Source organism: Calidris pugnax, unplaced genomic scaffold (assembly GCF_001431845.1).
Source record: "Calidris pugnax isolate Ruff unplaced genomic scaffold, ASM143184v1 scaffold244, whole genome shotgun sequence".
Taxonomy (NCBI): Eukaryota; Metazoa; Chordata; class Aves; order Charadriiformes; family Scolopacidae; genus Calidris; species Calidris pugnax.
The window spans coordinates 2403339-2416004 of NW_015091141.1; the positions used below are offsets into that span (position 1 = coordinate 2403339).

Sequence of the window (12666 nt, forward strand, 5' to 3'; positions counted from 1 at the left end):
TTCCTTCCACTGAACCAGTAACAAAGTCTTGGTATTTCTAGTTAAAAATAAAAACTGCTTACTTAAGTATCTAAATGCCAAGTTCGATGCTGTAGCAGATGAACACCTTAAAACACTTCTGCTTTCTGTGTCCAAAGAAGTGTAAGACAACACGAGATCACACAGAGCACATCCACGGGCTGAGTGCAATAGAAAGAGCTTTTCATGGCAGAAAAGGAGAGACACTGGTGAGAAGTCCACTTGAAATCATTTATTGACAAGTTGCCATGTTTTCCCATCTTGCCTGACACATTTTTATCCTTGTTATAAAGTACAAATGGTTTTATACTTTTCTGACAACATTAAAAAAATAGGCTACTAAAGAGGCAAAATTGCCCCTTTGAATCCAAAAATCCTGCTGTAAGAATTCAAAATTGCGATAGACAAACATAAAACCCAAGAGACAGACAGAAGGAATACAGTGTACCTCTGACACTGGACTCGTTCCTCACACCAACTGAAAAGGAATCCCTTGTTCCCAGCTCCTCCTTTGGATCCTGTGACCTTGCTTAAACTGACGTGAAGTTTGTGTTAACACGTACAGCTCAAAAGGCACTCGAAGGTCACAAGTTCCTGAGCTAAAAGGGGATATTTTCCCAATGTAACAGTTAAAACAAGTCACAAAAAGCAATGTTTAAAAACTGGTATTTGGTTCACGTCAGTATAGTAAGCATTCAGGAGGATCCAGCTGCAGGCTGCTGATGTATAACAGACTGAAATGATGGTTAGTCTATTGGAGTATTTTCAGTATGTGGAAAAAAAAAGAATTCACTTACAAGCATCCTTATTAGCAAATTCATGTGCTAAAAAAAGAGAAATATTTTCTGTGATGTTAAAAAAAGCCCAAGAACAAGAAAGAAATGTATGTGTTATCTGATGCACTAAAGGTTTAAAAACAAGCAGATCTGAAAGTCTGTACAGTTAAATAACTAAGAAAAGTTCACGGGCAACATTTACATGGATGTACTTGGCCCTAAAGGAAAAGGGCCACAAAAGTGAGCAGAATACGGATCTGTATTTACAGATCAGTTACTGAAAAAAAACAAACATCAGAGAACACGCTAACAAAAGCCACATGTCCTACAACGCGTGCTCAGAATCTGACAGGTAACCTCGTAAAATGTCATTCACACAAATTCCCTATTTCCAATTTGGCTCAGTTTTTGCCCAGAAAAATAGAAGTATAACACTTCCCAGACACAGAATGGCTGTGCTCTGAAGACGCAGAACAGAAATAAAATTAAAAAAAAAATGGGATAACTAGTTTTGGCCTATATAACTTCTGATCTTCTCTTCAGATATGCATAGGAGTATACTAAGGCCATAAATATATTTGCTACAGTGTAAGGCCTTTTGCTGTCAAAGCTCTGTGCGTCAGCAGGGTGTTTCACTTAAAGCAGGCATACAGAGTTACAGAAGTGCTACTATATTCCACTGAAGAGGTCTCAGGTTTCTGAATTATCTGGCAGTGCCTCACTGTCAGCCTTCTTCTCTGGTGAGGTGTACAAGAAGTTACAGCAGATGTAGAGGGGGAAGATCAGGAGTCGACTGTCCAAATTCATCACCACCTCCTCCTGGAAGGAAACACGAGGGCCGTTGGCACAGTAAGCAAGGCCATTAGAGGGAAGTCCATCAAAAGGCACACAACACTGATACTACCAGTCATTCTATAAATTTTAATTACTATGGACTAAGAAGCAGAAGATAAAAAAAGCCAAGATAGTAATTCACCTTCACCTTAGGCAGAGGCTTTATAATCTTAACACTGATAAGATATTCTCAACACGCTTTAACCCTTTGACCCAGCTCTGACAACCCTCCTGCACCAAAGAGAACAGAACCTTAAGAAACGGCTGAGCAAACTTTCCCTTCAAGCCCGTTGGAGGGAAAGGGAAACATTTCTGCACTATCAGTTTCAGATTTAACCAACCAGGCAATCCATAACAGTCAAAGCAAATTACAGTTTGTTGGCAGCAGGAATTTTTCAGTTTTATTCCAGGAATGGACTTTGGGGTAGCAAAACTGAAACTTCATCCTACAGTAAGGATGGCATTTACAGGGAAAAGTTTTCCATGCGCTCGCCATCTACATATCACTGCTGATTAGGATTTAAGAAACTTTATCAAGTCTTTCACATTCCTTACTAAATTCTGCTGTCGCAGAGGGGTGGAAACGGGCATGTTCTCTTAAGAAAACTCTGCTCCCCTCTGAGGTTTTTATTTATTTTTTTAATAGAGTAATGAATACCACCCTTGAACAATAAGCAGACAATCTTTTAACTTGTCAGCAAGAATCTTTAAAAAAAACTCCAAATTTGCGTCTAAATAAGCAAGAATTTGATGGACATGTTATTCAGAAGAGTAATCTCACCAGCCTTGGAAGCAGTTGCCCAGCAGACAGCCCACAAGCAGATAGCTTCTGCAGCATCTAACTTCTTCACCATTGGGGAACTAACTTCACCATTGCCAACATTAATGAAATCCATGCTATCCTACTCTAGTTACAGTTGAGAAATTAGCTTAATCTCCCACTGCCTATAAAAGGAATGCTTGAAATTCCACATAAGCAATAACAATAAGAACAACAACTGCTCTTCAAAAGCATCGCTGACTTCTCAGCATTTTTTTCATACCTTGGACTCTACAACTCCAGTTCAACAGCTTAGAATTCCACAAACATACCTGGTCCTTCTCGAGGGTTAGGATTCGATACCCCGTTGTCCTACTGCAAATAATTTTCCCACTGCTATCAAAAGAGGCTAGACGTAACCTAGGGACATAAAAACAGTTAAATTAAGTTAGTATCCCATAACTCAGTGATTCTAGCATAAAGAGCTTCTCCCAGGGAGACAGAATAAGATTTTCAAACGAAACTATCTTGGTGGCAACAAAATTTAATGCAAACACAGACGGAAAGACTTTGTTAGAGTAAGACATTTTCGCATACACCACAGGGCCTGCTTCTTGGCTACCCTTTACCTGAAGGCTATGTTTCTCCGAGGCTGCAGACTGACTGATCCACTGCACGGCTGATTCAGCGTATTCCGTTTGAAAATGATGTAACGATTTGTATAAGTAACGAGAAGGTCAAAGCCAAAGTTGAACCCAGTCCAGCGCCAGCAGTACTGAAGAACATCAGTAGAAAAACAAAAACCCAAACAAACCAGCCTGAGTATTGGCTACAACATGAAAAGCACCACTTCTCCAACAAATCAAATTTGGGAATGGGATTCTCAGCTACAGGGATGGATGGTGGATTCAAGGACCCTCACCAACACCTCTCTGAAACATCTTGGTAGGCAACCACACACTTTTGGGGGCCAGCCCTTGCAGACAGATGATACACGAGACAAGCTTAGTATCAACTGCCTTCCAAATATACAGAAACACATTTAATGACAGTGGATTTAAAATATTTCTGCATTTAAAATACTTCTGCATTCTGGTCACTGGTGCTGTGTTTCTGAGTAGCCCTTAACTACAGGTCCCGTTCATGCACAAAGCACTCCTTGGAGCACCACATCCTTGGTTCAAGTGACTTCAGTGGGAAAATACTCATGTTTCCTCTTTTTTCACAAGAGCCTGGCTGTGACTATTACACGTTTTACCTAGAAAGCTTCCTTTTCCAGTTAAAAAGACAGCGGTGATCAAAGCTATATTTTAGCTGCAAGTATTTTACAAGTCTCAAATGACAAGTCCTGGCTACATTCCCTCCTTTCACACACTAAAAGTTTTTCCAAACATGGGCTTGTTTGCAGTGTACAAGCACAATTAAAACACTTAATTCCTTGTTCATCATAAAGACAGCAAATGTTTTCATCCTTCTAGGGAGAATGAAATATTTTTTTTTAACGTACCATTTCCTTTTTGATGCAGTTTGACAATTAAGACCTAGATGTTTTGAAAATACCTAACATGTCCAAGCCACACCAGCTATGCACAGCCTTAGCCACATGCCATACTTACATCACCATCCTTTGCAAGTTTTCGACCACACCTCATGCTATTTGCTTCCAGTTCCTCTTTATTTATTTCTTGAGGCCTACGAAAAAGGAAAAAAAAAAAGTGCATCTTTAAGGACGCTTAAACAGCTTTGTACGGTGCTTTAAGGTGGGAAAGATGAACAGCCAAGAGTACACTGGCATGACCACACAAATGACCCTCCTTCGAACAGAGGTTAGGCTAGATGACCTCCCAGGACTCCTTCCAACCCAAATTATCCCACGAACATCTAACTACCATACAAAACTGCAATATAAACCTCAGGTAGGTAGGTTCTTACAGAAGAACCTTTCCAGATAAGAAAATAATAGCTATTGCAATGAAATATGCTCTCTAATCCTCCTAAAAAACCTAAATCCTTTTCAAACACAGTGGTCCCAACTCCCTAGTCACAACCATAAGCGAGTGTTACTGCTAAGGAACAGCTGGGCCATGGAGAGGCGCCTGCAGAGACGCAGTGAAAGATTTCTCAAGAGGCTGGTTATGCAACTTGTCTAAAAAAAAAAAAGTTTACCCGCAGTGATCATGAAGTGCCACGAGCTTCTTGATTCTGTCATCCTATACCAACATGAACTTGTTTCACCCAACAGTTTCCACTGGCACTTCGACACGTAGAAAAAATCTTGCAGAGCCAGCGCAAGAAAAATCAGTCCCAGCCTTCCAGAAGTGTATTACTCACTTCACTTTAGACACAATTACATCATTAAGCAAATAAGCAACCATTGCCAGTAAGTCTTCGAGTTACACTGAGGAGAAATGCTTGGAATATTATAAATCACAACGAAAGGCAACCCCCCCCACCCTGCCAGTTAAATTATAAACCTGCAATATCAAACAATATGCTACAAGCAAGAAGAAATGCAGCATCTTCTCTGTTCCTACTACACACACACCACAAGAACTTGTGGTTATAGCTTTTATGAACAAACAGACTGTGGTCTTTCCACCCTCTGTTTCTGTAACAACCAATCCTGGAAGATTAAGCATTTTATGAATAAGTTAAGCAAATAAGCTAATCATGCTAACCAAATTCATCCAAGAATCTCCTGTGTGCTTTTTCCACATCTTCTAGCTGAACTGGTTATGTAGCTGACCTAAATTCAGTAATGGTGATAGAAGATTCATTTCTGTTTAATTAGTGACAAATTTCACAAACATGAGTAGAAGATGTGCAGACAGACATTAGCATTCCCACCTCTCAATTCCTCGAGCAGCCTCAGAAGATGCAAAACTTCCAGCTTTAACCACTTACGCTGGCCTGACATATGCTCAGTGAATAGTCAAGTTATTCTGTTCTTAACACTGCCAAAGAGACTGTTAGAGTAGAAACGATTCCATTCATGGATTTGAAAGATCTGTCTTGCATCTGCCACTGAAGAATTATTTAATTAAAAAAAAAAAAAGTGATCCACTTTAGCACAAGTAAAGCTTGAGCAGCTACGGTTCAAAGTCATAAACTCCAGTACTACACTAAAAAATTCTGGAGAGTAATAAAAATCTAGTTCTTTTAAATGCAAACTACGTAAGATAGAAGAGAAACGTTTTCTTCTCCTCTCTAAAGTTATCCAAAGAACAAACCACATCACACATTTCAAAGCAGTATCATTTCCATGTTGGCAGTGCTAGAATAAGCAGATGCAATTATGGTGTGCACCAGGTGGGATATGAAAATAGAGCCTGACATCAGCTCCCTGGGAGTCAGACTTCACATTTCATGCAGCTTACTAAGTTTGCATCCTTATCTCTAAGGGAGAAAACGTGTTAAAATACTGATACAGGCAGTAAGTGTGAGAGGAAGGGCAGCAAATCTGGATAAAAGCATGATCTTATAAAACCTTAATTCTTTTCTTTCAGCTACAGGTTGGTCAAACGTCCAAAATATTTGATTTAATACAAGGGGATAGTTGCATGTTTTGCCTTCTGACACATGAGTTACAAACCACAGGCATCTCACCGGGGGGCGGCACTGCAGCTTGCCAGTAGAAGGCAGAGAAGTGATCTCAGGACTTCAAATAATAACATTTGTCTTAAAAGATCATGCGCTATGGACTAGCGACATCACAACTGCACAGAACAGGGAAGCACTCCACTCACACACATGTACCACCTCCCTCCCACACAACTCTGGAGAACACCACGTTCAAAGACAATTAGTCCATTACTGACTATTGAACAAACAGTACCCTGGATGCTACCTCGAACTATTAAGTTTGTAAACTACTAAATTCAGAAGTTAAGATATACTGAGAAGAAACACTACATCTCACCCGCTTCTTACCATTGCCCTTAATGAAAGGCCTCAGCAGTGAATGCCAGAATAAGAGATTCGGGCAAACAGGAGTCTATTGTAAGGTAAAGCTTTCTCTGCCTAAGATTTTCAGTTTTAGCTGCCTTAGAAAATAATAATAAATAATAATAATAAAAATCCCATACTGCAAAAGAGAAAACTAGACAAGCAAGAAAAAGGTGGAAAAATACTCTGCTTGTTCCAAAAGTCACTGAAACCACCAACACTGTAGCTGAACATGAAAGAGGCTCCTTTTAGAAGCTGGTATGATCCCCACCACCTTCACTTCTGTTTTGTATGAGAGCTTACTTTTTCAGAAGCGTGTATATCCACTGGCTGACAACCAAAATGCTCTCACTGCATTACAGTGAGCCACCAAAATACATCAAAAATAAGCAAATACACGGTCTTGTGTCCGAATTTTGATGGCCACATTAATACTCACTTTCACATTAACTGTGCTTCCCATACGAGCTAGAAGGTAACGCACGATGTATGATCTACTGTTAGATACATCCATGACAGCATTATAAGAAAAGTGTTCCCAAGAAAACAACAGTATCAGAAACAGCTATGCCTGCCCAACGTTAATCTTTAGGAGCTGAAATGTTAAGATTCATAATTACGTGCTTTACCTCTACCAGTTTCTAAAGCACTGCTATTGACAAAAAGGAACACTTCTTAAAGAACTTGACTTTTAAGACCAACGTCATATTTTTGGGGATTTTTCACACTATTACATGACACTATCAAAAGGAAGTAATTAAGGAAATATTTCCTATATAAAACACAATTAAGCCACGGAAGCCACTGGCACAGGGTGTTGGGGCTAAAGCATAAGCTGATTCTAAACAGAACTGTGCACATTTGAGAACAGGTCTATTGGTGGTTGGTCATTCAATAATGATCCAGCCAAAACCTCCCACTGGAAAATCCTTAACTACTCACTGCCAGAGAAGTATATCAAGAGAATATTCAATCTTCACTTTAAAGGAAGATGGGACATTTGTATCGCCGACGGCTGCCACCGACTGCATGGCCTTTGGTTCAAAATCAGGACAGTGGTTCTTATGCTTTTCAGATTGCAATTACTTAACGAAGCCTACCATTGCAACTGAACGTGGCCGTCTTCAGAACAGCAAATGCTGGGCTAACAGAAACAACAGAACATAAAGCTGTTGTTTTATTGGTTTTTAAAACAAAACAAACATCCCGCAGCTTCCTGACCCAACATTTATTCTCCACAAAGCACAGCCAGGACTAGGAGAGAACACCAAGGCAGGAACGACTTCCCCAGTCACATTTTGTCGTAGTTTCAGCATTTGGAAAGAGATTAAGGGACCTGGCTCAACGCAATGTGGCAAAAAGCAAGCAGAAGGGAACAGTTTGTGATCACACACACACATGTAACATACACTAAACCCACACACCTCCCTGCCCAAGCCACCACCACTGACAGCCCTCATTGGGCACAGGCTAGAGGAACCCAACCATCCATTACCCACACAGACAGCACTCAGGGTGTTCCACAAGGTACAGCTCCATGCAGATCTCTGGAAGCACACAGAAACATGGCAGTCATCATGGAATTTCCTCAATGGCAATGAAATGCCAACACAGCACAGCATGTGGTATAGGCAGGAGAAAAGATACGATATAAGAATAGGAATATTATGGAGTCAACAGCATCTTAGCAGTGGAGAAGGATGCCCTGCCTGGGAAAAGATGGAGGTGCTGGCAGTGGGGAGAACTATCAAACATAAACCCTGGGTGGGGGAAAGGCTGTGAAAGTAGAAGGGAATGAAGTGAAGAGGTCACAGGATGCCAAGCCCTGCTGGGTGCTGGGCCCTTGCTTGCTGCCCGGGAGAGGCAGGAACAAAGGTTAGTGTGTAGGTACACCTGCATAAACAAAAAACTACAATCCACCTTCTCTACTAATAGTTAGCTCCATCACACCACAACCTCTCACCCACCTAGCCCAGGAGGAAGGAAGCAGGACAGAAAAGACTTCTTTTCCATCTGCTGGACTTTGCCTAAAGTGGTCCTTAAAATGGAAGGCCAAGTTACTCTTTCACAGCCTCAACACATATCTCTAGACAAAGCACCAGTGAGAAGCATTAACCAATATAAAAGGATATACAGAACACCCCTCCCCAGTGTTCACCTCTGGTCACATTGTACAAGGTCTTCTAGAGTTCTATTGTTTAAACAATAGTAGATCAGCCAGCCCAAGGGAACAGACAGCTCCACTGAGAGCAACAGAGTTTAAAATCACTGAAGTATGTCTTACCCCTGCTCTTCTTAACGTGAACTCCAAAACTTAATAATGTCAGAGTTTATATAAGAGGAAGGTTTCTAATTTCAGAAAGAAATAAAGGAAAGCCTGTAATATACCTACCCAATATCATTGTCTTGTTCTGCTCTGAGCATGGCAAACCACTGCTGTTTGTAAACAGAGGACAGCCATTCTAAAATTAAAAAAAAAAAAAAAAGCTTGGTGTTGTCTTTGGAGCGGGGAATGGGGATGTTTCATAAACATTTGATTTATAAAAAATAAAATTACATTGAATTAATAAGGTTAAACTTATTAACCGGACAACCTACGCAAACGCACCACCTGGTAACACACTTGTGTTATTCATCTCCAGGCCTCAACCACAGAAGCAGCAGCACAGGTAAAAATCAACAGCCAACACTAAGTAGTTCAGGACTATATTCATCTTATCAAGCATTCACAATTGCCAGAAGTGATGCAGCTCAACACATTTCCTCGGTGTGCAAAGTTCCGTTAAGCCAAGAAGCTCGTTAACAAGCTCTTGGGAGAAGATGCTGTTTTCTGAAACCCCCAAGAGAATTCTACGCAAGTTACACAAGAAGAAAACAGAATCAAAAGGTAAAGGAAACAGAGAGTTATCATGGATATGGTAAAAACAAACAGAAATTGCCCCCTACCAGGAATAAACATAAATCATGTGTTCTTCTGAGAACACCATAAAGATGTTATCAGCTGTATTAACTTAACAGTTGCAACCAAGAGATGAAAAAGAACAAAAGCTAATAGCTTGTAAGTACACAAAAGGGATCACAGGCACCCAAAAGCACAGTATGTAAGTTCTTCTTAGTCAGGATAACAAACTGGGGCAAGAACGCAAGGTCATGTATGAAAACAAACTCTGTGGAGGAATGGACTGGGATGAAATGGACTGGGATGGAATGGACAGTGAGAACCAGTTACCAGGAAAACAGAAGATGATGAAGAGGATAGAAGGGAGAAGCAGCGAGATCACGGTGCTGAGAATGCCTTAGATCTCCCAGATGCAAAACTTAGTACCAGTCCTTGAACTCTAGAGTTCAGATTCAGACTGCAATAGAGAATGAACCAAAGCACAACAGAAAGTATAAAAATGATTTAAGGAAAACTACACAGTTAAGGAACAGAGAATGGATGTGCTAGAAGGAAAAAAAAAAGAAAATAAATCAGGAGATGCAAAGCAGAATAATGAACACTTCACTTACAGACAGACCCAATATGTATTTCTGTCTCTATGCAAACAAGAACAGACTCTCCTAATACGGTATTTCAGTTTCCTCCTGCAGGTCCTATGCACATACAGGGTATTAAAAAAATAATTAAATTACACTGTTCTTTCAACTGTTCAACATGATTTCCTTCCCTGAAAGCAATTTAATCTATAACAACCTAAAAGGTTCACACAAACTTATACAAACTACCCAGTAATTTCCACATTGGTAGACTCTCTCAGGAATGATGCTATCACCTCAAATACTGGATGCTGGCAGCCAATAATCTGTTCAGAAGTGCACCAGTAATATTTATCTAAGCCTCCTTTTAAAAGAGGAGCAACACTTCCTGTTCTTAACACAGATCTTTTGACAACAATCTGAAATCAAGAGATTCCAAGGGCTCTCAAGTATTAAGCTCTAACAGCACTTCATTACACAGAGGTCTCCACATTATGCTCTTCTTCCAGTTCTCTTGGAAATCAAGCCCTTTATTTATTTTTGTAATTAATAATCAGTGGTAGAGCATAAACATCAGATGCTCTTCCTGCACTAACCACACACTCAAAAATTGTCATCACACCCCCTTTCCCACTGCACGACTACAAAGCAGCCAAGCCTATTCCAGCGTTTATCACAGTTTATGAAATGTTTTAACTCTAAAAGAATAAACGTTTTGCTCTCTAAAATCTTGTGAACTGTGAGAAAATTACACATTCTTTTCCAATAAGCACTAGCAAATCAGCCTCAAAGTTGCACTTAATCTTGTAACAACATAAGAAACATTCTTCCTCTGGCATACACAGATAGAAGGCTTCTGGCTTTGAGCACAGACACAAAATTTATCCACTGAAGAACTAAGGCTGTCCATCGCAGTTTTGATAAGTGATAACAACAGCAACATTAAGAGAAGAAAATCCAGTGCAATACTGGCAAATTTCTGGTTTACAACATCTTATTCCCATGCTGACAAAGTCACTTCACAAGGAAATAATCCACAGTTCTCCTGTGTCATCGTTGAAATAAGGATCTAAAGGGTCATTCACCCAAAGTTATCTTATTTTTTATTACACAATGAAGATGCCTTTGCACTTTAATTATAATCTGTACCAATATCAATCTTAAGTAATATGGATTTCATTTACTTTATACATCACTTAAGCGTATAAAAATAGCACGTATCAAAGATCAGATCTGTTCTTCCGGGATTTTTATGTGTGATATAAAATTTTATCACTTGCTCGAGGTCCAAAACTGCCCCATCTGCTGGACGTAACTGAGCAGAATGTTCCTGCACCTGGGCTCCAAGCTCCACTCCACAATGCACTGCCTCCACCTGCTGTTCAGAGAACACTTTTAAATAGACATTTAAAGCACAGGATAACCAGTGCCTTCATATCTTACTTTGTCAGAACTACTGCAGAGGACAGTCTCTTCTCCACCTATTAAGCTACAAATTCAAATCAGAACCAGGAACAGGGAAAGCCAGTACATTTAAGCAGTAGTAATTGCCCACTCACTCAAGAGACTGAAAGATTTCTAGCGAGGAAAGGACCCTGCCCCTCCCACAGGAACCCGATGACAGAGGGTCACAGCTCAGCTCCTGACAGCCTCATTCTTCAAACATTTCAAAGTGGGAGAAGAAAGCGCTCAAGGTTGTCAAGTGACAAAAAGCAACTAAATCATTCTTTCTGGCAGAGATAGGATACAGCAGTACAAGAAAGGTACCCTGAGCAGTGACGCTCACTACATCATCTTCATGGCACAGGAAGCATTATAAAAGCATCTAACAGTTTGATCAGGCCAGTAGGCTTCAAAAGAAACATCCCGACAGGTCTGCTCTGGCATTGTAGCATCACTGTGCTGACATCTATGGCAGCATGAAGGAAAAAGCCAATATAAGATGGAAAATTTAAAAATGAAAATTATGAAAATGAAGTTTTTTTCATTAAAAATGAAAATTTTAATTCTACAGGAAGGTAGTAGTGTAACTCAAAGATAGGTTAAATGTTTATATATGGCAAGAGTCCAAAGCAACCCCCAAGGCTACAAGTCTGGACAGATGACAAGAATACAGATGTCAAGAAGTTACAAATAAAGGCAATAAACAGCTCAATAGAAGCAGACTTAATTGATATTTGGCAATTACACCTATAAATAGACATCACAGACACAAAGATGAATGGTTATATCCTGGACAGATATTAAAAAAAAATAATATCAAAGCTGTGTACGTGAGAGCCAGGAAAAAAAGCTGTCAGAGAGTTAAGAAGCAAAATCCAATGGTAAGATTCAATTGGTTAAGGGAACACCCAGAGTAAAATACAGAGCAGGGATATCAAGAGCCAAATTCAAAGGCAGAGCATGAGAAGTCCAAACACTGTTATAAGGAACACAACTAATTCTGGGGAGGGAGAAAAAGAATTTTTTTTTTAAAAGATGTGGAAAAAGAAGGAGGAGCAGGTGTTTCATATGATAAAAGATATGAATGACAATGGAAAAACATTTTCCAGTGAGAACCCAACTTGGTAACTTATTTCCAGTCTTTTTCATCTACCAGCAGCCAGGTTTGCAGAGCTCCCAAGCAAAGAACAAAGCCTATCCATGAACTCGGACTTCAGCAGCAAGATAAGACTGGGCCTTTTTATTTTTCAGTGATAATGTAATGTTAATTATATTAAATGACATTTCACTTTATGGGCTTCAAAAAACACTAGAATGAGGATGCATTTTTATACAAGTCAAAATGAAAATAGAAGGACAAGAGTGGAATACTTAAATATCTCATCTTCTCCAAAAAAAAAAAAAAAAAAACAT

General features: G+C 39.8%; 1 protein-coding gene across 1 annotated transcript in view; it reads right to left on the reverse strand.

Moving 5' to 3' along the window:
- Nucleotides 1-228: 228 nt before the first annotated feature.
- GMCL1 (germ cell-less, spermatogenesis associated 1) overlaps nt 229-12666 on the reverse strand; it is a 19418-nt gene continuing 6980 nt past the window's right edge. The window contains exons 9-13 of the mRNA XM_014958842.1: nt 8726-8795; nt 4005-4080; nt 3018-3163; nt 2721-2808; nt 229-1613 (exon numbers count right to left, since the gene is read on the reverse strand). Coding sequence (XP_014814328.1) covers nt 1485-1613; nt 2721-2808; nt 3018-3163; nt 4005-4080; nt 8726-8795 — 509 coding nt within the window. The 3' untranslated portion in view covers nt 229-1484. The remainder of the gene's footprint in view (nt 1614-2720; nt 2809-3017; nt 3164-4004; nt 4081-8725; nt 8796-12666) is intronic.